Below are 26,966 nucleotides of genomic sequence, written 5' to 3' on the forward strand. Positions count from 1 at the left end.
TGGGGGGAGGGGTGGAGGGGGCCTCTCAGTGTGTCTGCCGGCCTGGGGTGTTTGATGCACTGCAGGGGGTTTCCAGTGCCCCAGGGGTATTGTCACAGTCCTACAGGGGTAGGTGAGCTTAGGGGGGGCCGCAGGGTCCGGTGGCCGCAGCTGCGGCGTCACTCACCCAGTCTGCAGTCCTGTGGGTCTGCCGCTCACTTTCTTGGTTCTTCTGCCCGCTCCCGGGCTCTCTGCAGATCCCAGCCGCTGTCCCCCCCGCCTCCGCTGCTCCTTGGTAGGCGTTCACCGCGGCTTTCCGCGGCCGGCCCTCACTTCCGGTCGGCCGCGTCTGTAACTCCAGGCCGGGGATGCGCCCGGTTCGTAGGCCGCAAAATCGCGGTATTCGCGGGAGACCCGCGGAGGGTCTCCTTCGCTTTGTCTCGGTCCGGGGGTGTCCGCGGTAGCTGTTTCGGCCCCGTGGAGGCCTCCAGGCACGGCAGAAACCCGCCGGTGTGTCCCTGCAACCAGGAGCCCCGGTCCGTGCGTGCGCTCCTGTTGCTGGCTAGCCACGCCCCCGATGCAGCTCATCCTTAGCAGCCATTTCAGGACCTACAGCACAGCCTGCTCTCCATTCAATCAGCTACAGGGGGCGTCACCCCCTGTTAATCTTGACTCCACCAGGACTTCCTGGTGGCGTCAAGATACACTAATACTGGCCGGCTTTACATGGACGAGAAAATTGTGTGAGGTTTGTGTGTTGCGAGAGGCAGAAATATGAACCCCATTCTTTTGATCGAGGTCATGCACATGACAACTCTGTTCAACTCTGCTTCATCCTGCGATGATTTATGCAGCTTGCTTTAGTAAGTATAAACACCATCTGCGCTATATGATTGGGTCGCTAGGATTAGGTCATTTCTACCTTCGTATACAGATATTGGCTCACTTTCTGGCGTTAGATTTAAGCATTTTTTGTTATTTGGGAAGCCTCCAGGAACCACAGAATTCTTTCAAACTTTGTCAAACATTGTGGTAACACTTCTACAAATGAGAGCAGTAAATTGCTGTATAACCGTAGCAGCCTACGGCTCTGATCCAGTATATGATAGATACATAGCGCTTTTCACACCCTACCAGATGATTCACATATAATCTCCATACAGAACGTTACCTAATGTAATATGACAATACGTGAGGTGTACTTTACAAAGTGCCTTTATATTAAATGGCCTTTGGAAATGAGACGTTCTCATGTTTGCTTTTTGTGGCCGGCCTCCAAGTGTCCCAGTGATGTCAGAACCTCGATCTGAGGTAGAATTACTCATTTTTCCCATGCTTTTTTTTCCATATTATTTATGCATTCATGACACGTGATCTGTGCCTCTAGTATACGGCTAACCTCTGTATATGTTCACATCTGGATCATCGTCTGTGTGAATGGCGCAGTTGAGCTTTGATCCTCATTCTTGGAATTCCCTGAACGAGATCCGTTCTCACTGCTTACTCCAATAGTCAGGCAAGGTCTCACAATGCTTCTATTTTTTTTACGTAAACTTTGCTTATCTTGAACCCAACAAGTGTCTGTCTCATTTTCTCTGTTGTTGTAATTTTGTAGCCTGGCCTATAGACATAATGTGGGTAAATGTTACTCATTCAATTCTTTGCCAAATAGCGCTATTTTTGTTTGCATAATCCTAAGAGCCACTAGAAATTTCCCAACAGAATACGAGCCGGAAAAAAATCATTGAATGTAATAAAAATGTTATTTTTTGTGGCTGTATAAGTAAATAAAAGTGACATTAATATTTGGTGTAGAATCAATGTAAATCATTGCTTTTTCTTGTGGTTTAATTGTCCAGCAGGCTTCCAGTGATTACCCATTTGATAAATTGACGTTAATAGGGTCCTTTGAGGTTCCGTTTTTTTTCGTGTGATTTTTTTTTTTTAAAATTCTTTTTTTTAACAGTAAGAGTAGCAGTGCAAAGTGCGCTATTTCTGCTATCAATAACACTGGATGATTGATAAAGGCTCCGACGGTATCCCTGAATGCACGTTTGTACAGAGCCTTCTATACCTAAGGACCCTTTTACACTGCATGAATAATTATCATTCAGATTCTTGCTGGACCGAACTAAACTGAATGCTGATCATTCAGTGTAAACGCTGCCAGCGACAGAACGAAAAATAATAATTTATTTGCTTATTGTTCGTCGTTCAGGCATAAAAATTAAACGACGATTGGCCTGCGTAAACAGGCAGTCATTCATCTACGAACGACTGCCTGTTTATTGTGAATAGAGGTGGGTGGGGCGGAAGCGATCTCCATCCCTCCGACCTCTGTTCACTGAACGATTGTCACTCCGGTATAACAGCACAGGAGCGATAATTCCTGGGACGGCTGTCGGGCAGTTAAGCGCCTGATTCTCTGCACTGCCCATGTGGGGCGACGAGCGGATCGGTACATTCGCAGTACAGAGAAGAAGACAACTGACAGAATCCGACCCGGCCGTGTGCATTGGCCTTATAGTACATATAGTCCTGACAAGTCATCTTTTAGTATAAATGGTCAGAATATTTCTGCGTGATCACATTTAAAGCTAATGTTTTGGTGAATGATTATAATTCGCTCAGTGAACCTTTCATCCAAAATTGTGTTATTTGATAGATAATAAAGAGTTACATAACAGTACAATCATTATGCAGAACGTTAGTGCTGTGTGTCTGCGGTACTGTATTTTTAGTCAAAAGCCTTACAAACTGGGCATGACCTGCACTTGGCCTCACCTTGTACAAAAACCAGATCCAGTACTACTTGCCATGTTCATATGGGAACTAAATATTATGGTTATCCAGTGACCACATATACTTGGCAGGATGCAGTCATTGCTGAACTGTTCGGTCACGCTAAAACCAGGGTTAGCAAATGGCACACGTGCAGAAAATGGCCCAATTTATATCTAAATGCTAGACTATGGCAATAGCTTGGCATCCCGCTGTGCTGTTTAACTCGACAGGGGGCAGATTTTTTTTGTCTGGGTTTTTCCAATGTGATCATTGTGACACAAGTACAGCATTATTAACATAGGATAGTTTATCAGTTGTGGATGCAAAGAGAATTACAGACTAAGGCCATATTCATATGACCGTATTACGGATGCATTGTAGCGCCAGTGCTATGGATGAGTGACCCAACTCGGCTGCGGGTCTGCTGAACTGAATGCATAGCCTCATAGTTCTCTCTGATGCTGTCAGTTTGGTTCAGTAGACCCGCAGTCGGGTTGGACAGCTCATCTGTAATACTGACTCTAAAATCAGCCCATAATATGGTTGTGTGCGGCCCAAGACCATACTAACAAGGACATATGCAACTTACACCCACACAGATCGGACGCTCAAAACATCACACAGCACATGGTCACGGCTTGTGAAAACAGACAAGAATTGGACATGCAGGGATTTTTTTCGTTGGTCATTTTGAAAAATCAGTTGGCTGATTAGCTGCATAGGCTATTATGGGGCCATTTGCTGTTTGTGGAATACACAGACATCACATAACCCGAAAATATGGCTGATTGAACAGGACCCTATGGGAGAAATTTAAGTAGGGCCATGTGCCTGAATCCTGGTGTTAAAAAGTTGCATTTTTTTGCACAAGATATCCCTTTTGCCCTTCTGAGCTGGGTTCAGTGGTAGGTGTGGGGCACCTGTGGCTCTACAAATTTACTAGAATTTATGTCAGGAACTGTGGTAGATTATAGCACAAATCTATGCTAGCTCGTGGTTGGCATAGATTGCACTTTCTGCTGCACAGAAAGCCAGAGATGCAGCAATTAATTGGCACACTCTTCCTAATAAATTTGGCACATTACACTCAGTGCACTTTGGATTGCACCAATGTAAGTAGTACATTCCCCTGGTAGTCTTTAATCACAGACATATTTTTTATCAGTCTTGCATCCATATTTTTGTGTATAGTACTGAGCTAATGTTACTCTCTGAGGCTATTCACAGCCAGTTATCCTCTATCTTGTGGATAGGAGATGACTTACAGAGATGGGCATACCTCTTTAAGAAATGTAGCATGCTCTACTTTCATACATTTTGCAGTAAAGTCTAAGCAGACTATTGAACATGTGAATGCATCCATGTGTTTCAATTAAAGGGCCTTTTGCTTAAGGAAGCAGACAGCTCCGTACATTACACAGTTGTCTGGGATGGTACTGCAGCCTGAGTCCCATTCATTACAGTAGCACTCGCCCTTTAGTACCAACCCCAGCCACTGCGAAGTGTACGGACCTGTGTTAAGCAAAACAGCTAGAAATGGGGCAACCGCCTTTATTTGTATGGTAACAGCATTTCAAGGGAGCTGTCCTGAGCATTTCAATTTACTCCATAGAAAATAGCTATTAGTATTATTTATTTCTAATACTGATGCAAGACGGATTCGTAATATGGACGTATTTCGGGTTCATTTTATGCATATATACAAGTACATTTGTGTAAAACGTGCCTAACAGTTGGAGTCCAGTGGTGTACATGGTATGGAGGTGACTATACAGCTACTGCGGACCTCCAGGATATGAGCACTGAAACAATGGAGATAAGAACTGTCAGGAGGCAGACACCTTCCTGTCCTTTTTAAAGGGATGGAAACAAAGGAATAAAACACTAATCCTCTTCAATGTAATATCCCCAATACATTGAGTAATAATTTAGAAAACCTTTTGTAAAAAAAAAAAAAAAAGAGACCATAACTGCAGTTTCATGATGAGATGTATTAAAAGGGCACATTAATACTGTTTCCCTGAAAATAAGACCTACCCCGAAAATTAGCAGTTAATAAAAAAAAGTTAATTTAAATTGTGTCCAGGCAGCTATACATGTAAAAAGGTAAAATCTTTTTTCGGGGAAACGGGGAATGTATTGCTGAATCTAGTTGCCAATTGCTTGGAGACTTATACTGCTTTTTCTTTCAGACCTTCCCCTACAATTAAATGCCGCCATGTTTGAAGCCAACGGTGGTTGCGGTTATGTCTTAAAGCCACCGGCGTTATGGGATAAGAGCTGCCCGATGCACCAGTCATTCTCACCACTCGAACGTGAGATGGAAAGTTTGGAACCAGCAATCTACTCGTTATCCGTAAGAAGTGTTTTGGATATACCCTGTATACGGGCACTGTTTCAACACTTTCACTACTAACATGATACTGTAACAAAAGCACATCTGTGGCTCAGCTTTACAACAGTTCACACATAGTTTAGTCTATCCAAATAGCTGCCATAAATACAGATTTTAATCTATTCATTGTGCTAGGAGGGAATGATGTTATTAACACATAAGAGTGCAATGCTTTTGTAGCCTTTTCCAGCCTTGTCTCTCCATAACAGTGTTTCCCAAACTTCAGTCTGCACATTCTCCCTAACCCCCAGACACTACCATCTCTGCTAGCTGGGGGTACACTGCCATTACCTTTTGTATTCACCTAAATAAGCTGTAGACCATAAGTATACAGTCAGCAGGCTGAGCTGTGATCTCCTCTATTATAACTGTGTGATCATCAGTAACGGATAGGAGTGTCTGTGTCACCTTCTAAAGAGCTTCTGGTGTAGAGTCTGGGTAATTGCATCACCCAGATATTATGCTGACTGCAAATTTGACTAATTTGAGAATACATAAACCTAAGTAAGTTTGAGCTGGTCAAAATTGAGATCACATGACCATCTGAGGAGAAAGGGCCAGGATTATCAGATAGCAATGAATAACTAACCAAGCTGATTTATACACACTGTGGAGATAGCTACCTAGTGAATGAAAAAAAAAATCACCGGAGTGGTCCTTTAACCCAGCTGGGTGGTCCTAATGAGTGAGCACTTACCAAAACCGAGTATTGCTAATGCCTGCTGTTGTGTGATATGTACTGTATGTAGTCTTTGTAGATGGGCTCTATGTATATAGTCTTGTGATTCTTCTTTCTGTAAACCTGTTATTAGGGACAAGCTATTATGAGAAGATCTTCACAGGACAGCATCTCTGTGCTTTATCTATATTAGGTAGTCGACACCTTCAGCCTGCAGTAAATCTGGAACTGTGCTTGTCTTACAGATTGTCTCCGGACAGAATGTCTGTCCAAGTAACAGTACAGGAAGTCCTTGCATTGAAATCGATGTGCTTGGGATGCCGGCGGACAGCTGTCACTTCAGAACTAAACCCATCCACCGCAATACTTTAAACCCAATGTGGAATGAACAGTTTATGTTTCGCGTCTACTTTGAAGACCTCGTATTTCTTCGATTCGCCGTTGTTGAAAACAATAGCTCTGCTGTGACCGCCCAGAGAATTATTCCTCTGAAAGTCCTGAAGAGAGGTAATCCTTCATTGTGGGATCATGATATGCAACACTACCTTGCCGAATCTCACTTGTGTTTATAAGCAGGCAGAAGTTAGTTGGGTAAAGAAAAAAGGTCACTAAGGATGTGATTTATTGCTATGTAACACGTGATGACAGCATAGGAAAATTTATCATGTGTTGTATGTCCCGAGTCCATAATACCAAATGTCAGGAGGACAGGATGGTGAGCGGAACGTGAAGCAGCACTATCCACCATCACATGTAATAGTAATGCAAGTTCTCCCAACTGGAACTTGTTCTACATCAATAGCCATAGTTCAGGGAAAGAGGGAAGCAGCACCTAGTCAGACCATGACCTTACAAGCTGCTTGTCAGTGCGCATCAGTTCTCCCATGATCTGATGGAACACTGATGATCATCATCACATAAGCGTGAAGCCTGCCATTTATTTGTACACGTCGGATCACTAAGCCAGCTCTTCTATTTGTCAATCAGATCTTGTTTCTCTCTCCTTTTCTAGGATTTACTGAGTCAAGAGTTATTTTCTGAGGTTGCTGATTCATAATCTGATATGTCGTTGCCCTATAGCTGTAACTCTGCTACAAAGTGGACTCGCTTCACACATTAATACTGCGTGTTCTAGAGCAAACGTACTGCAGTTCTCATGCAATAATGCAAAACTGAAATAGTCTCAACACATGTTTCTAAGTCAATGGGGAATGGAAAAGAAACACTACTGTTCTAATTGGATTTGTAACTGTTTTGTTTTACATGTAAAGATAAATTCACTCCGGTATTCGAATCCGGATATGTCCTATGGCAGGAACAAATGGCCTCAGACGGACACCATTGACTGTAGTGAGGTCCATCTGGCTTCGGTCCTGCCTTCCTGAACTAAATACAGTACTGTGCAAAAGTTTTAGGCAGGTGCGGAAAAAAAATGCAGCTAAGAATGCTTTCAAAAGTTGAAGTGTTAATAGATTTTTTGGCAATGAATAAAGTGCAAAGCGAATGAAGAAAAGAAAGAAAAATCTAAATCAAGTCCGTATTTGGTGCGACCGATCTCTGCCTTCAAAATAGCATTGCACTAGAGATGAGTGAGCATACTCGCTAAGGACAATTGCTCGATCGAGCATTGTCCTTAGCGAGTACCTGCCCGCTCAGAAGAAAAGGTTCGGGTGCCGGCGGGGGTGAGGGTGAGTTGCAGGAGTGAGCAGGGTGGAGAGAGAGATCTCCCCTTCGTTCCCCCCCGCTCTCCCCCGCCGCTCCCCGCCCCCCGCCGTCACCCGAACCTATTCTTCCGAGCGGGCAGGTACTCGCTAAGGACAATGCTCGCTCGAGCAATTGTCCTTAGCGAGTATGCTCGCTCATCTCTACATTGTACACAGTTACGAAGGAACATCTTGGAGAACTGAGCACAGATCTTCTGTGGATGTCAGCTTGCTCAAATCCTTCTGTCTCTTCGTGTAATCCCAGACAGACTGGATGATGCTGAGATCAGAGTTATGTGTGGGAAAATGCGTATAATCACTTCCAGGACTCCTTGTTTGTCTTCACACTGCAGAGAGTTGTTAATGACATTGGCTGGATGCTTGGGGTCGACGTTCTGCTACAGAATCAGTTTGGAGCCAGACACCTTCTATTTTTGAAAAAATGTTTACTTTGCAGCATTTTTTCTACACCTGCCTGAAACTTTTACACAGTACTGTAGTGCAGCATGCGGCGCTACTCTGTGCTAGATCTGATGCAGATGTGAACAGAGTCTAAACTGTATCTGCGTTACATTTATAAAAGATAGCATCGGGCAAATCGCACACAAATGCTCCTTATAAACACAGGATCGGTTTCCTCTGTCTGAAGCCGTACTCCTAGGAATTCATGGTAACGACTGCTGCGTATCATATGATGGGACAGAAAAGTATTGTGTATCATTGTACAGGCTTACTTACAGTACCTACACTTCGATGCTGGAGCGCTATACGGGGCCATCTGCAGCTGCTGGAAGGAGCTGAAAACGGCGACGGAACACGAGCGCTCCAGCGTGAAAGCGCAGGAACTCTTTAAAAACTTTCAGAAAAGTCCTTTATTAAGCATTTTAATATTTTCCAATGAATTTCTCGTGAAGTTTGTTTCTGCGGTGTAGCTTCTAGTCAAACTTATCTTACTAACTTTTGCAAAGAGCTGAGCAGACAATAAATAATATGTGTGCACTTCTGTAGCTAACATTTCCAAATAGTCTTTGCATAAAATCTATATATATATATCCTACAGTTTAGTGTCGAGCCCTCCATGGTTACAAATGCAGGGCAGATGGAAGGGACAGAATGAGACGCCACACTGGGTTTGTAGTCTGCAAGCATGAAGACACATAAAAGCTTACCCGATCATCATCCAATTTGAATGTGGTGGCAGTCAGTGACTAATGAGCAAATCCCATTTGTTGGCTGACTGGATCAGGCATAAAACTGATGGCTGGTTGGCAGCACATTTCCTCATGTAAACAGGGAGATCTGCTGCTGAGTATGTGGACCAACGATTGCAGTAATAGCCGTGATCCTCTGCCAGTGTGAACAGCAGTATTAATAATAATATGGCATTTACTATTCTTTTAGTTTACTAAACCGTACACAACAAGTGGTGCACAGCAGTCTCAGTAATGAGTAGACATCTTGCATTAATATTTTATGGAAATAGTTGGTTTTTGTAATCAAATCTGTAGTCAAATGTAAGATTTTGTAGGGTAAACACTGCCCAGTCAAGGTGGCAACGCGTTCGTTAGACACATTAGACTCCACTGCTATTCAGCTTTCTGTGACAGATGTGATGTTGCTCTGCTGTAAATGGGCCTGTAGTATATCACTCATCCATGTCGCAGCCCCATTACTACCGCCTTACATCCCAAAACAGAGTGTACTTGTCTCTGTTGTTTATTTCCTGTTTCTTATCTGGGGCCAACCAATCCACAACTCTGTACTCAGATTGTTCCCATTCCCCAGTGGGCTTACAATCTAATATCCCCAACAGACATATGAAAACCAGTTTTACTGGTATGAAGCTCTGTCCTAGCTAATGAAGCCAACCACCGTGCAGACACTATTACTTATCTGTATATCCACATAGAATATCCAAAATGTAAATTGTTGGTATGTTATATGCTAAAAGCAAAACTCTTGTTTTATAGCGTAGCAGCACTTTGAATGTACCAGTTTAGAGAAGCTCGGTGATGCTGAGTGCCAATTAGCTCTTAGGGAAGGCATTAACACTAGAGATGAGCGAGCATACTCGATAAGGCAAACTACTCGAGCGAGTAGTACCTTATTCGAGTACCTGCCCGCTCGTCTCTAAAGATTCGGGGGGCGGGGGAGAGCGGGGAGGAACGTAGGAGAGATCTCTCTCTCCCTCTTTTTCCCCCCGCTACCCCCTGCTCACCGCCGCAAACCACCTGTCACCCGCGCCGGCAGCCGAATCTTTAGAGACGAGCGGGCAGGTACTCGAATAAGGCACTACTGGCTCGAGTAGTTTGCCTTAGCGAGTATGCTCGCTCATCTCTAGTTAACACGGAAGTTCTTCCTATTCTCCCTGCACTGTAGATACTTAGTGTAACTGCTTGTGTTATTAGTTTACTCAGATTTTGACTGTAATTGTAATTTAGATAACAATCGGACCACATTTTAATTCCAAAGGTTTCACTTCCTTTGTCTTTCATCTGTATTACAGCTTGAGGGAGAGCTGGCTTGCATTTACAGAACCTGTGTTACCTTTTAATGCATCGTGTTATTCACAAACATATATTAGTATTGGTGTCTGTCAACCAAAGTGGTTGAGGGTTTATGGTTTATTATTTCTTTGCTGATGTCTCTCCAAGTACCTATAATGTTTTCTTTCTTTTAGTAATATTTTATGCTTCTTGTACATTTATCTGCAGGCTACAGACATTTACAACTTCACAACTTACATAATGAGTCTTTGGAGATCTCCACTCTATTCATTAATAGCAGAAGGATGGAAGAAATCCCAAGCGGTAGCCTGCCAGCATCTTTGGTAGGTGAATTTGTGCAGGTTTTTTTTAACTATTTCTCAATGAAGATGTCAATGGCAGTATAGAAAGCAGAAAAAAGAATCCGTGTTGAATTAACCTTTTCTATTCGTTTCCTACTTCGTTGCATAGTATTATGGTTTTCCTGTATTTATTGTATGAATGAAGAAATATTATATGACATAAAACTGCATGATTCATAATGAGTTTGGACAGTGTTGTAGTCTGTAAGAAAATAGTTATAACTGTGTTAAATAATAACATTAAAGGGGTTGTCTAGTTGTCGGAAAATTTAAGTATAGCTGCAAATGTGACCAGGCGGACCGCGGGGCTGCAGCGCTGGATCGCCGGGGGAGAGAACAGGTAAGTCTGCCTCTTACTTTAAATGTTAACACATCTGCAGCTTTTCTTAAAAAATAGTTCAACAACTAAACAAGCGCTTTACCCAGGTAGCATTGCTACACCATACTTAATAGTCAAACAGTCAGGTAAACTGGAGAGTCAGCTGATACCTGAGGTCCGGCTTCAAAAACTTCTAGTCATCAAATATATAGGCAAACATGTAACACAAGGACTAGCTCAATGTAAGGGTCGCCTTCCTCAGGGATTCTGAATTGGGCGATCCTCATCTGTGACATCCATATGCTCCCCTATGGCCAATGGAAAGGGGTTGTCTTTATCCCATAAACCCTTTAATAGGAATTAGGAATGACTTTGCGCTGTCTGTTGTCAGAACTTTACATTTTTCATTGTAATCTTAGATGTGTTATATTGTATCTTTTCTTGTAAAGGTTTTCAGTTCAGAAGAAAGAAGGGCGGCATCAATATTTAAAGTCACAGTACATGGAATTCCTGGTCCAGAACCATTCTCTGTATTCACTATCAATATGGCGACAACAGCAAAACAACTGCTAGACCAAGTAAGTTCACATAGTTAGCAGTCAGCATTGTGGATGGTCAGAAGTTCGGCTTGTCACTGACATCTGAGACTCTTGTTGAACAATTGGCGCTGTCATTTCTGCTAGAGTGTAATTGAGCAGGGATCGCTCATTGATATCTGCAGGAGATTGATAAAAAATATCTGCACATTGATTGAGATGTGTAACTTTTTGGAGAGTTGTAGCTGTTGTCAGCGGCATACCAAATAAGTCCACCCTGTGGTGAAGTAATCATCAGAGGCGCTTGCTCCATAGTATAGGGCATTAGACCCCTCAGCCCTTAATATTCAGACCAAGTTACATATAGGGGTGCAGCACTCAGGAAGTCAATCCAGCATCATATTAGTAAATAAAATTGTAGAACTTAATTCTTTCTTGCTTGACAAAGACCGGTGTCTTACTGGTTGAAACGTTGCATGCATTTTATGGAGTAAGAATAAAGTTCTACAATTTTACTTACTAACATGATGCCGGATTGAGTTCCTGAGTGCTGCACCCCTATATGTATCTTTGTGAAGAGTTGTGTCTGTTGTATATTGCAGTTTTATATTGTACTAGCTGATATACCCGGCTTCACCCGAGTTAATTTGGTACTGGTGTTTATCTGGTGTTCACACGGAAAAGTCGTGGTTACTTTAGAGATACCGAGGAAAAAAATATGTTCATTATTTTGCATGGTTCTTTGCGTTACCCAGGAAACACCACGTGGAGATAACCATGCAACGTTTATTTATAAGTGAAGTGAGAGAATTAGATTACGTATGTAAAATTTGGACGCTAAATATTTTGCGTTAGAATTGACTAATCAAGTTGGGACCCATTAGCTTTTCCAATTTATGACATAATAAATGCTCGTGCCAAATTTCATGTTTCTACGACATCGGGAAGTGAGAGAATTAGATTCTGTATGCAAAATTTGGACGCTAATTCTTTTGCACTAGAATTGAATAATCAAGTTGGGACCCAATTACTTTTCCTATTTTGGACATAATCAATGCTCGGGCTGAATTTCATGCTTCTACGACATAGGGAAGTTGGAGAATTAGTGGCGAGTCAGTCAGTCAGTCAGTCAGTCAGTGAGGGCTTTCGTCTTTATATATATATATAGACTATGTGCTGGATTACATTATGTCTTCTGTTTGTGAGTCTTTTCAGTAGCAGCAATACAGTCACGAATTAAACATTATTATGATATAACCGTATCTAGCGGATGGCTTTTTATTGGTTGTTAATTAAAAGATGAGGAAATTATTAAAAATAATGGCGTATTAATAAGATCTGTCTGTTCAGTGTTCATTTGCAGCAATACCCTTGCAAAATGTCACTTGGAAACATAAAACGAAACCCTCTGCCCCAGTCTCTACTTTGTTGGCTTTGTCCAGGCTTGTTGGCAGCGGTGTCCAGTGAGGAATGCCTGCTGCGAGCGGGATGATATCCTCTGCTCACCGAGGTCTCTACTCTGCTGTGTACCCTGCAGTGTTATCTACTAACTATTACTAAAAGTACAGCCATATGCTTCCAGTATATTAGACATAATCTTTGCTATGTCATAACTGGAGTTTTGATTTGTTTTGGGATAAAGGGCTGTCCAGTGTCTCCTAGAACAGTAATGCCTCTGGCATTCCTGATGATCCTGCCAAGCACTTCATCCTGGCAATGGTAACATGAAGTCTAAGCAACGAGCTGGATTCAGAGGACAAACTTTATGCCTTTATATCCTGGGACTGTTTTGTATTAGTCATTTAAGTTTCAATTTGTAAAGACTAAATTATAATTATGTATCGTGCCTATGGGCGACTTCATTGTATGTGAAATTCACCAGGATTGGGACAAGGTTTCCATATCTTGGAAATAGTAGTTACACAGTAACATCACTTATGAGGCTCTGATCAATTGGTCAATTTGTCCCATTGTTTCTGTCTCTTTTTTAGCTTTTATAGTCAGGCACCACATTGTGTGCAGTATGTGAACGTCTGTCATACTCTTTATCATGTTACACTCTTGTGGGTAATAATAAGACCTACGAATACAGAAATGATAGATCCCTTGTATAAAGTAAACTGGAAAGACTTGTTTTTGGTGAAAGGTACATAGTCATAACCAGCACATCAGTTACCATACCCGATAATTAGCATACTTAGGATTGAGTTTTTCGCCAGCTCGCCTGCTCCTTCCTGATCAGTTGTTATTTGCATAATAACAAAATTGGAATATCCTATTCTTTTCTGTACTGTTTAGGCATTTACCTAAAATTGTCTATATACCATAGTTCATTAATATTCAAAGAAACACAAAGACCATGCTTAATCAAGGATATTAATCTTAATAAATTACACAATCATATCGGGAGGGGGGGGGGGGGTGGCCTTCACTGAAAGTCTTTAAAACGAGACTGGAAAGACATCTGTCTGGGATGATTTACTTATCCTGCATTGAGCAGGGGGTTGGACCCGATGACCCTGGAGGTCCCTTCAAACTTTACCATTCTATGATTCTTATGATTTTATCTTTTTTTTGTTTTTTGATCAACTTGGTGTATCTATTTCTGTACCATTTTTGGACAACCTTTACATTTCTTTGAAGAAAGTTGATGATATGATTGTGAAATTAATAAAGATTAGCATTATTGAAGTAGCACATAACTCCATGTTTCTTCGCATTTTATGGTTATATTTCAGTTGCTTCTGTTCTTTCTATACTTTAGGAGATACTATAGGATGTTTATGCAAAATGTACCTAGCCTGTATATATCTCTGTATGCTTTTGAACCACATCAAATTAATTTTATACTGGGGGTCCATTTACGCCTAAGGAACTCCTCAGAAGTATTTTTGTTTACTTCCATATTCTAGCACCTGACAGGAATAGGTAATACTTGATTTAATGCATTTTACTGAGATTTTTTACTTTGGCCTATTTTGAGGAAAAATTCACACCCCGATCCTGTGGATCAATGTATTGTGAAAAGGATGGTCTTGAACGAGACTTAGGACAGATACAGGTCTCCATAAGTAAATCCATGTATGGGCTTGAAAGGCTGTATATGCAGAAAACAACTCAGATGTTTGGTATGGTGAGTCAAGAGGTGAGAAAAGTTGTGCCGTTCCAAGGCCGCCATCATACAAAGTGGTATGAGCAGCAATGGAAAGATGAAAGGGAAAAGACATGGGATCTGGTGCTACCTTACTAAATTGGAAACCAGAGTACATAAATTGCAAATGTAATCCTCCTTCTATCCAGTGGCTAAAGCATTTTAAGGCTACAGCCTGTTCTGCAGAGAGCTGGAGGTGTACATCAATGTTCCCAAAAGGTATTCCGGGTGTCACCCATAGAACAATAGAGATTCAATTTAGTAAGGTCGCACCATGTCTTTTGCCTTTTCATGTTCCATGAATCGATCCTGCAGATGGCACCCCTTAACTTTGGAAGTTACAGTAAGCTATACATGAACAGGTCCCATGCAAAATTATAGCGAATTAACAATACAATGTTTTTTGGTTTGCTCACAGATTCTGGCGGCTAAAAACAGACGTGAAACAAGTAAAGACTATTTCCTAATGGAAGAAAAGTGTTTTATATCAAAAGACAAAAATGAATGCAAGAAGTTGCCATTTCAAAGGGCGTTGGGCCCAGAAGAAGACATCCTACAGATATTAAATAGCTGGTTTCCAGAAGAAGGATATGTGGGAAGAATTATTCTCAAAACTCAAGAAGAAGTAGGTTTTCTCAAGAAAATTATTTAGCTGTTGATGTGCTTGATGTAGAAAATCATAAAATGCATTTCAGAATAGCAGGAGAGATAAGAGTTTGGCTCAGAGAAGTGAAGGAAGTCTAAAGGCAAAATCCATTGCTGGTTGGGGAGAGTTGTAGGAGAAATAAGTTGTGGTATAAAGGAAATGGAGTTAAAGGAATGCCGTGTATACTCGGGCTCTACGCCGGCCTAATCCGCTTTGTTCTGAGTATTTCTTAACATTATGTAATGAAATAGAAATTATTATATCTTAGAGTAACCTGATTAACCGTGTATTTATTTTTTTTGTTTGTTGGACAGGATGAAATATTTGTGTTTTTAGGGTCTGCTTGTGGCTTTTTTCCCCCACTTTTCCCATTATTCTCATGTTTAAACTTTATCTTCTTAGCTGAAGTTCAGTGTTCACTTGTAGTAGGATCATTCCGCACTGGCTTAGGGTGACGTGACGCATAGGGATCCTCATCTATACTGTAGTTTCCCTACACCATTGTGGCACTCCCCAACAGGAAAAACAGTAATTCCACAGAACCATGACTACGTCTTTTTACCCAGCCGACCAGGACGCAAGAACCCTGAAACAGCTGTCTGTAAATGGGTGTATTTTCCTTATGGAGAAGACTCTAGTTTGGCTTACATTCCCAGTAACATAGTCCATAGGGCTGAAAAAAGGCATATGTCTATTCAGGTCAGCCTATTACACTGCAATGTTGATCCAGAGGAAGACAACAAACCCCCTCATGAGGCAGAAGCCAATTGTCCTCATTTTAAGAGAAAGACATTGCTTCCCGACTCTAAATCTGGCAATCACAATAATCCCTGGATCAACAACCCTTCTGAAGTGATCTAGTGACTCTAACGTGTTGCAACGCCTGTTGTATGGTCAGATTTCGGTTTATAGGGCAGCTAGCTATTGCATACCTTTTTCCCAGAGAGCATTGCATGGCCTGAAGTCGTCTTATGCCCTTGCACTACTGCAAATTTCACCTTCTCATTTGAAGGGGTGTAAGCTGCAGCATTTAGGGTGGATTTTGTTGGGAATTTACCGCTTTTGCTTTTTTCACCACATCCGTTCATGGACTGTAAATGACGATGTACCAAGTGAATGAAGATGGACGTCGATACCAGGCACACCGCAGCGACAGGAGGTGGCAGGGTTTCTGGAAAAAACAAACCCTTTTTCTAATCCTAGACAACTTTTGAATGCCAACAAGGCCCCGAGTAAAAACGAGGACAATTTATAATATACGGCACTTAACTGGTAGCCATTAGAAGTATTATATGTTATGTAGGTGGATATTTGCTGAATTCATTGATATTTTGATGTTTCTTTAGAATCTAAATGACAAAAACGTATCTGTGGAGGAGAAGGAAGAGAAGGAGCTGCCTATCCCTTCAGATGATGAGAGCTTCTTTGTGCAGGTGCATGATGTTTCTCCAGAGCAGCCCCGCACTGTTATACGGGCTTTACGATTCAGTACCGCCCAGGATGTTATTCAGCAGGTAACCGAATGCTCAGGGAGATCCCTCGCGATTAGGCTGGTTTTGCATATACCATTTTTTGGGGGGGGAAAACGCAGCAGTTTTTGATTCAGTTTTTTTGACAAAACCAGTAATGGATCCAGCAGGAAGGAGGTGTAAATAAGATGAGGAGCATCTTGTGAGGAGGAGTTGCACTGCTGTGGAAACAGATAGACGTAAACCCACATAGGGTGTAGCCAAATATTTTACAGTGATGAATTGCTCTGCAAGGCAAAAAAAAGCATTAGACGGTGCAAGACTAGGTCCTCCAAGGAGAGAGATGCTTTTCATAGCTCCTCCTAGTTTCAGCTAATCGATAGAAGTCTCAAACATCTTCAGGTTGGTTCACATGGGCGTATGCGTATCAACGCAACCGAAAATTGCTTATGCCTGTATATTTAACCCACTCTGCACTTGTGTGGAAATACGCTGCATTAATGCGCAGGTTTCCTGTGCATTTTGCACATATTTATGCATGGCCATGGATTTCAATGGGCTTCAACAGTGCTTAATATGCACTAAGATAGGACGTACTATGTATCACGCAATTACACACCATATGAAAAAATATGCTCATGTGAACGAACGCATTGAAATGAATAGGTTCTATTTACTGCGTGTTACACACGCAAGACTTCTGCGCTTAACACATGGTGCAATACTTTCGAGTTAACGAGCCCTTAACCAGACAACCCCTTTAAGAACTTTTTTTGTTGAAAAAATGTCGGCTTCTGTTATACATAACTTGTTGTCTAATGGTTTAGGTAAACTGCACTGTTTATAGGGGTCATCCTGGGTTAGACAAACCCTCAGAAACGGTGTCACGCCTGTCCATGGATTGTATCTGTTACTACAGCTCAGCTCCATTGAAGTGAATGCGGGTGAGCTGCAAATGGCACACACAAACCATGAACAAGTATGCTTCTGTTTTTGGATGAAAGCAGCCATGTTTTGAATCCAAACCCTTTTGAATCCAATGTCGGACCTTGTGCAACACATGTTTCTAACACTATGCAAAAGAGAGCTCCAATGTCAGAGCTCTGTTCTGCATAGTGCAATATACATCTGCTATACACATTGTATACACTTATAGGAATGCTTTGTATGGCATTGTATTACAGACAGAGAGATAGGTAGATATCAGAGAAATTAGAAATAAATAGTCTTTCTATACAAAATGTATGTAATATCAATATACAAATATTTACAGGATTATTACAAATGATGTGAAACGCTCGTTACTCGAATTTAGGTTTCAAAGAAATTGCTAATAAAATCACCCTGACAGATCGTCATTATGTGTTTCTGTTGAGTAATTCAAAAGGAACCAACAAAGTGCTTTCCCACCCAAAATAAAGGAGTGTATAGGGGGGCAGGAAAATTGAATTGGAAAGGGTTAATAGAAAATGTTAATGCTACACTGCATTTAACATTCACTTCTGTTGTTATCGCAGGCCCTCAGCAAAGCCAAGTATTCATACACCATTCTCAATAACCCTAACCCAAGTGACTATGTGCTTCTGGAGGAAGTGACCAAAGACTCCTCCAACAAGAAGTCATCCACCACAAAGACTACTCAGAGGGTCCTCTCTGACCACGAATGTGTTTTCCATGCACAAAGCAAGTGGAAAGGAGCAGGAAAGTTCATCCTTAAATTAAAGGAGCAGGTCCAGGTACAGTAACCTACTGGAAGCGTGCGGAGGGGTCTGGTTGTGACCGGCATTGGGTGAAGTTTTCTGAAATTTTAACACCTCCTTACATTTCAGAGAGGATGTCTGTACCGTTTCCGGTAGGTCGTCTTTTACGGGATTACATGTCTGCTTTGCAGACTGGTACATTTTGTGCACGACCTGCCAGGCACCTGCTCCGTCTTATCACCCTCTTGTGTCTTTCCTTTGAAGATAGTATTACTCTGTCAAATATAACTTTGTGAAGGTTGAAATGTGAATCAGTGTCACTAAGTAACCAGAATAACTTGGTTACATCACAGCTATATACACCCACCTGCCATGCCTGTATGTTACCACAATGACTTCACATTCCTACAGAGGAGCAAACTAATAGAAAATATATTAGAAAAAGCTAATTATAAGTGGATATCCGCACAATCGGACGAAGCTCCAATGCCGTGTACTTTAGTAAGGCGTCTGGGAAAGCCTAATCGTTAGAGATACCACACGTAGAAATTGTAAATTCGACACTACCCGCAACGTTTCGCATGAAGAGCCGCACCTCAAGGAATAGAAAAAGCCAACAGAGTACAGAATCTAGGCAAGCGGGCTCGATAAGGTTGAATGTACATCTCATATACAGATGTTTCTCTGCAGGCAGCAAGAGATGATAAGAGAAAAGGCATTTCTATTGCCAGCGAACTGAAGAAACTAGCAAAATCAAGCCGGCAGTCTCGGAACTTCACACCGTCGCCTCAGATCATGTCACCAGAAGGTACCCAGCATAGAGATGAAAAACCTGCATGCAGTTTGTCCTTCAATGACATCAGTGAATAGCAGCTATAATTGTGTGCGCCCTTTTCCATACAGGTATGGGTGATTTACCTGTTCCTCCTTTTACTCCTGTTGGTTACTGAATTAACTAAATCTGTGAAGATGCAATATTAACCGTTTTCAAAGAAAATGTTTACTTTTTTTTTATAGAAAAAAAAAAAAGAAAAAAGCCGGCCTGGTTGTCTTCAACTGCTACTAACATATTTCACATGCCACATCATGGTATATGCAGTTTGTGACAGTGATGTGTAATAGCATACAGTATATTAATGCCAGCGACTAGCATCACTCATAGATACACCATTAATGCGGTCTGATAATGCGGTCTGACCTCCGTAGAGGATAATGGCCAAAAGATAGTGAATGGCAGCATTGGCCTTTATAGAGAGACATTTATCATGAATGATACACGGTGTGCCTGTCATGAGTAGTGTAATTATGTAGGGTATAAATGCAGGATATGAGAGTTATGGCCGTCACACTGCTTGAAAAATATTTTGCATGGGGAATAATATGCTAGTCGGCTTCATACCGCAAGTTGCATGGTTAATATTAATGTAGTGACTACTAGTCACCTGCCAATGTTTTGGTTCAATACAAGAGCATTTATGATTTATGACAAGTATATTGTATATTAGGAATTTCATATATATATGTGTATGTGTGTATATATATATGTATATATGTGTATATGTATGTGTATGTATATATATATATATATATATATATATATATATATATATATATATATATATATATATATATATATATATATATATATAACTTTGGTGCACCAATGCCCGTAGTATATATTACAGGCATTGGTGCACCAAAGTTGAAATCGTAATATAAGGTGTATTCTACCTAAGTCTTCAAATGGTGACGGGTTGCTCTATTTGGAATTTGTTTCCAGTGCATGCTCAATATATAGACTGAGAAATGCTCCCAGCATATCTGACAAAGAAGTGCCTCGGTCTCTATGGACTAACTTTTTCAGAATAGGTTTGGCCAGTATTAAGAAGGGTCAATAGAATAGAAGGGAATCCCACAAAGAACATGCAGAAAGTGGCCTATAATACATTGTATGTAGCTGTGGTTTATGTGTATGTATATATATATATAATATAACTTAACAATAATTAAATCCCAAAAGCCCCATGAACAATAAGTTGGCATTTCATAAACCAGTCTTAATCTAAATTGTGCTGGAGAAAGGTGTACCAAAATCTATAAGAGGTCCACGACTCCTAAATAGTTTGGCACATCTGTATGCTGTCCATGTGCCAGAAATTCTAATCTATGCCAGCCATTGGCAATACAAGTTACACCAGTTTCTGGCGTGAATTGTACTAAATGTGTCAGGCCACAGCAGGTCCTACCACTTTTCTCACCACTTTGCAATAATTATAATTTGTGACTTTTTGCACTTCTCTCACCACTTATCCAAAGTTCTGTATTGTGGGGCACAGTCTTTAATAAATCCCTCCTAACGTGTTTAAATGCATGAAAGGAGTGTTGCATTAATATAGACTCATTGTAAAAAAAACAAGTACCTAGAAGGGGTTATTGGAATTAAATTAAACTTTCTCAGTGTGATTGTAACATTGATATAAGTAAGTGATTACAGTATCAGAGCAAAAGGATCATTTATTTTGTAAAACTGCCACCTTGAAGGAAGGCTCTAGTACCCTCTGTACCGCCTCTAGCTTGGCTGCCTCATTGTCCCTTGTACCACTAGGGGTGACTGATTTATATCACATTAGCAGTAGGGGCAGGGTGCCGCTCCACAGCAAAGGCAGGATTGAGACGCTTATCCCAGGTCTCAAGATGCGAGTCCCCAATCTTAATCTGGATACTGCTGAAGACAACCAGGTTCCACTCTGTATCCGTCCAGTTTTGTCATTCACAACACCACTGCAAATGGAGGCGACAGTGAGTGGGTGTCAAAGGCAATATATAATGGGCACCGTGAGACCAAATATCCTTCTTTCAAACACCTGGGAATGCTTCCAACAGACACAGGAGCCGGTAACGATGGTGCCATCTGACTCTGGATGGTGGACAACGAAATACTTGAAGCTGCTTGTGCTTGTCTGATGATCAGACAATCCTTTCTACTGGTGGTTTGTCGAGGGCGTCCTGAGCCTGGTTGCCACATGTGTGTGCCCTCATGCATCCTCTGGTCCCAAAACCACCTAACAGTCTGGTCAGAACAGCCCAAGTGGCGAGCAGTTTGTTGATACCATCATCCAGCTTCTTGCATTCCAATAATGCGCCCCTCTCACACTCTGTAACTGGGTGAAATCTCTTCGATTGCGTTGTAGAGGCGTCTAGTGGTTGACAAAAGGTAAAGGATGTCCATTACACGCAAGAAGCCTCTTAGAGCCTTTTTGTAGGCCAAGGGTGGAACACTTTTAGGGCCTCAGGTGGCAAGACCATTTATCTAATCACGCCACAAGTCTAATCATTTGTATATCTGCCTGAGATGTAACTGCATGCCGAGTTTTGACGCAAAAACAACAACTCTTTCCAGGGAATGGATTTTTTTTTGACAAAGTGTGTAACTGGAGAATCTTACTGACCCTGGTAATTTGGTTGGCATGGTGTCTGGATGCCCAGAACTGCATGAACTAGGCCCTGTGCCACATGAGATCCTATACAGTTGTATACAGAATAAGAACCAAGCTCTACTCCCAAAAATTGCAAATCCTACAAAAGAATGGAGCAACCCATCAAAAATAGTGGTCAGTAAAGCAAAATGAAGATGCAGCTCACTCCGACCCAGAGAACGATGTCTAGAATTATGCTTAACACATACTGACCGTTTAGGCAGTTAGTATTATGTATAACTCTGTGCCATACTCTCTATATTGGAATAGGTTGAACTGCATACGCAATATTTTGCTTTATTCCATTAAATTGTTGCCTATTGATAAATCTGTGACTTACCAGTGAAAATTTCTTCAAGTTGACATTGTTTTCAAAGCATTTCTTGCACCACTAAACATTCCCCCTGGGCCTGCATATGTACAGGAGCCTGGTTATATATACATTTATATAAAAGTGTTCATTCTATGATCCTCTACATCATGTCCTCGTTTGTCATCCTTACTGCAGCCCACACCTTAAGGCCAGCTGCTTCATCTGTGATGATCTGAGCTCCTGCCACAATGTGGCATAATCTATTTACTATAAACAATATGTTCTAGTTGTACTCTTTCAGCATCCCCAAAAGAAGGCTATATTATACCAGTGTCTAGTCCTGCTAGGACTTGTGCATCTATGATGTATTAATCCATCATCTAGTACTCCTGTTGCAGATGAAGAGACATAGTAACCTAATATGTAAGGCCGAAATAAGACATAGGCTGAAATGGTGGATATATTACCCCCCACCCCACCATTGTGTATCCAGAGGAAGCCAATTTTCCCCATTTAATGGAAAAAAACCCTTCCCGACTCCAGTCTGACAATCAGAATAATCCCCAAATCACTGACCCTTCTGGAGTAGTAATTAGTGATACAACATGTAATATTGTATCGTTCAAGAAAGGTGCCCAGGTCCCTCTTGTACTCTTTTTTTTTTTTATTGAGTTCCCCATCACCACGTCCTCAGGCAGGGAGGCATAGTCTCACCGCTCTTACAGTAAAGAACCTCCTTCTATGTTGGTGGAGAAACCTTCTTTTCTCTAGACCCAACCAAGTATTGTAGACCAGTAATGATTGTGGGGTTTGCTAATATCTCATGATTAGAGATGAGCGAGCACCAAAATTCTCAGGTGCTCGTTATTCGAGCCGAGCTTTTTGTAATATTCGAGAGCTCTGTTCCAGTAATGAACCCCATTGAAGTCAATGGGAGACTCGAGCATTTTTGCAATGGAGCCGCCGTGTGCAGAGTTTTTTTTCCCTTCTCTCTCGCTCTCCAAAAACTTTTCTCGACCACGGCATGGTGTTCGCTCGTGTAATGAGCACCATCGAGTATGCTACTACTCGAATGAGCATCAAGCTCGGACGAGCATGCTCGCTCATCTCTACTCATGATTTATCTTTATGCACCAATCACATATGATGACATATTGGTCAGTGCTGGTAGAGCAGGAAAGGCACAACTGAGCCATACACAGAAAGAGCTTTCCTCATTTATTAAGAAATCCGCCGCCTCTATAACCCATTTTTTCACACATTTGCCCAAATCTGACACTTTATACCAGCGGTCTTTAACCTATGGCCAAATCTCGCAGCATGCCCTGACAGCCAACAGCTTTCAGGGATGTTGGGAGTTGTAGTTGTAGAGAGCTGCAGGTCGGAGAGCACGGCTTTATAGGAAGGCGTTCATTGAGCTTAATCCGCTTATAACATTGTGGTTGTTTCACTGTCCTGTTGGCCTCCTCGGGTTCAGGAAAGTTTGCCATGTTACACATCTGTTTTTCGGACCTTTTATCTTGCAGGTTGCTGTATATGCTATGAAATAGTGAAAAGAAAAGCAGAAGGAATCGCTTCCTCGGGGGACAGACAGGCCGGCGGACATCTATCCTGCTGTAGGAGATTAACCGCACATTGGTACTTTAAGTTACTCAAAAATTGGAAACTGCCAAAATGACACAAGTGCTACAACTGTAGTGCATTCACATGAATAAATGGCCTTTATCGGTTACCACAGCAGATTTTCGGTGGCGCTCGTTCCATAGGAGGAGCTTTTTCGTGGAATGAAATAAAGGCCAGAGACAAATGTAGCAGGAGTTCAGCTGGTTTGACCTGAAAGTGGAAGAAAAGGACACACAGGAACCTAGACTCCATACAAGGAGGTGAAGTCTATGGCCATGTCACTTAAGGGCATAGCTAAGGAATATTTTGGGGAATGTGTATATATATTATGGTACATATATACCGCAGTGAAATGACAGCACTGATGTGATGATCCTGAATAGTCTTAATTGGAAGCACAGTAGGAGAGTCACGTTCTGATGGGGGCGCTGTAACCGCATACGCTCTGCTCTGTATTAGGTGTCTGGGGTTCTCATAGTGTGACATTTTTATGGAATAGTTGTGTTCATGCATATATATATATATATATATATATATATATATATATATATATATATTATTCAGCATTTTTTATGCATATGTAGCACCTTAGTACTCGCCGGTGTCAGACATCAATTCTTATTTAAGATGTATGTTTTACTTGTTTACATACAACTGACTGAGTTTGATTATTTGCATCCTGTTGTACTCACTACATCTACAGCATCATATGGTCTGTGCACAGATTATACCGCAGCTACTTCCACACTACTAGGACATTGTAGATGGCATCATCTTCAGCACATATCTTCCCCCGTTCTGCTGTACACTTGATGGAAGGCATACTATAGTGGAGCTCTAGTAACAAAGTTCTGTATGTATATATTTTTGTGAGAGCGGTCATTAAAGGGAAATTATGTTTATATTGCTATCACAAATGATTTAGCTTACGGAGCTATATATATATATATTATTTTGTATTGCCGTACAAGGAAGGTAGCCTTGGTGGCGTACGCTTTATTGTCCACACTGAACCCAGCGGTGATGATACTTGATAGAAGTATATCCATGCTGACGCTGGCCAATGATCAGTTTATAGAGAGAATACACAAGCTGGCCCTCCAGATCTTACCAGGTGAAGGACTGGTTTAGTTTAGAAGCGGTTGTTACGTTTAGTTACTCGTACGATACATCTATATAAATATATATACATTTATTCAGAGAGCAGACAATTTTATGACTATTTATTGTTGTATATAGATCCTACAGAGAAGGCCAATATGCCTCCAAGTAGAGGGTAATTGCATTGATAATGTATGGGGCAGTGCCATATTTGGGTCAGGTACTATTCTATGGTACCGTCACAGTTTAATTTATCCAAGACTAGTATTTATACAGAACCCGGCGCACATTGCCTTGCATTGTACAGTCCCTAAAGATAGGAGCCAGGAAATTGGGCAGAGCACTAATATTAATTGGAAACCTGGATTTCATCACGGACGATCGGATGGCGTTCTTAAATGTAAATTGTTTGTGCTCTTGATACTGTACAGTCTTGTCTAACGGCCGTGCCATGAATGAAATGCAATTATCCCATTATGCGCATTCAGACTTGTGAGCGGAGACAGTTGGCTGGAGGTTGCAGACGTACTTGTACTCCTCGGAGTAGTGTTGTATGCGGGGCTATCGGACTTGGCAGACTTTTTGGGAACTTCATAGCAGGTGGTTTAGTCTCTCAGAGCACCAGAATTCTTGTACATTTCAGAACATTTGTGGTACTATTTATTTTCTTTAGAACTGATGTCATAGGATGACATTTTGGTGACACTAGAAGTCAGACGAGGTCATGGGGCCTGGAGAGGCAGAGCACAACGCTGGCATACTTGTGGTTTTTTGTGCTTTTTCACTTGCTTGTAAAAGTGCACATTGTTGAGCGGGTGCTGTGGCGCGGTTTCATTCTTTACAAAAAGACATTTAGGCTTTTATATTCTGGTAAGAAATGACGTTTTAGAATACTGAAAATATTCTCCGTAAAAGGCTGAATCAGCGCTGCGGATATTCACAGTCTGTAACTTTAGGAAGTTTTTCTGCCTCTCTGATCACAAGTAATTGAAAGAGGTCATCAGTTTGCTACAGAATTTTACCGAGAGCCTTTCTTTACATACATAAATTAAAAAGCTGCCGTTTCTCATCACTCTTCTACATTGTATTGCCTATTATCACACGGCCAAAGATCACAGGACTGCCCTGCAAAGAATGGAAGTAAATCCGCCATGTTGGACGTTCCAACACAACCGCGTTTCTTAACATGATTTCTATTAACATTTGATACTTGGGCAATAGAAACCTGAAAAGCCTGTATAGCAAATCAAATTTTTTGGGACCACGTGTACTCAGATTGTGGTCACCCGAACAGGACACCAGTGGTTGCCAGTAGCGAACACGATAAAATATAGTCTGCAGAAAACATGGATTCAGCATTGATACGGTACACTAATTAAATTATGGATTTAAGGCCATTTAAGGGACGACCCGCTAGGTGCAGATGCCAGACAGGTCATTCCAGTGACAATCGTTCCTATGCTTTTACAAAGGGAAGTTCATCGCTAATAAGTGGAGGCATAGTGGTTTGGGGATCGTTCCTGTCCACCCGCCTTCATAAGGAAACGACTGCTTGTTTACACGGACCGATCAGTCATTCGGTTTTCTGCATGCGGACACGTAAAGGACGAACGAGAAGCGAATGAATTATTTGTCCTTCAGACACGATGTGCGTTTACACCAAATGATTTATCGGTCCTTGTAAAAGGGGTATTAGACACTTAGTTTGGGAAGTAGAGCCCAGGGTCATGAAATTGATAGACATTACCAGACATGTAGGGCTGAAAAATTATTCAGATTCCAACGATCAGCGAAAATCGGAACGAATACACTGTGCAACACAATTTTTGTAACGGATAAGCAGATAGGCGGCTTATAGTAACTTTAGTGCGCTGAATTCAAATATATGTTTTTTTTTTGCCACGTAAGGTTTGGAACTTCTGGGTAATAATGTAATCCAGTTGCCGTTGTACTTTACTTTTTGGAACTCTGCCTATACAATTAATCCAGTCCGCTCGCCATTAACCTTGCTTAATAAAAAGAATTAAAAAAGTGATTGCGCAACTATTACACAATCGCTATTATACACCGTGTGCTGACTGAACATTATAAGGATAGGTTTATGTAACATATAGGGAATGTTTGCATGTTGCGGATCATCCACCAGTTAGACCGCCTGCACAAGGGCGGATTTGCATTGCGAAATCTGAGGCGGGTGTCCGCTCTGCGTTCCGCAGCACATACAGTCTATAGCATGCTATGAAA

At 41.5% G+C, this 26,966-nt stretch overlaps 1 protein-coding gene across 7 annotated transcripts in view; it reads left to right on the forward strand.

Annotated features, from left to right (window-relative positions):
• Positions 1–24,142, forward strand: part of PLCE1 (phospholipase C epsilon 1) — a 278,460-nt gene extending 254,318 nt beyond the window's left edge. For 5 of the 7 annotated variants that reach the window (XM_066600696.1, XM_066600699.1, XM_066600700.1 and 2 more), the window contains 9 exons: positions 4,956–5,119; positions 6,083–6,344; positions 10,255–10,370; positions 11,157–11,285; positions 14,813–15,019; positions 16,387–16,554; positions 18,027–18,245; positions 18,900–19,017; positions 23,525–24,142. In XM_066600696.1, coding sequence (XP_066456793.1) covers positions 4,956–5,119; positions 6,083–6,344; positions 10,255–10,370; positions 11,157–11,285; positions 14,813–15,019; positions 16,387–16,554; positions 18,027–18,245; positions 18,900–19,017; positions 23,525–23,676 — 1,535 coding nt within the window. In that variant the 3' untranslated portion in view covers positions 23,677–24,142. Of the gene's footprint in view, positions 1–4,955; positions 5,120–6,082; positions 6,345–10,254; positions 10,371–11,156; positions 11,286–14,812; positions 15,020–16,386; positions 16,555–18,026; positions 18,246–18,899; positions 19,113–23,524 lie in introns of all 7 variants that reach the window. The other 2 variants (XM_066600702.1, XM_066600703.1) reach the window with 1 other exon arrangement.
• Positions 24,143–26,966: the final 2,824 nt, after the last annotated feature.

This window comes from Eleutherodactylus coqui, chromosome 4 (assembly GCF_035609145.1).
Source record: "Eleutherodactylus coqui strain aEleCoq1 chromosome 4, aEleCoq1.hap1, whole genome shotgun sequence".
NCBI lineage: Eukaryota > Metazoa > Chordata > Amphibia > Anura > Eleutherodactylidae > Eleutherodactylus > Eleutherodactylus coqui.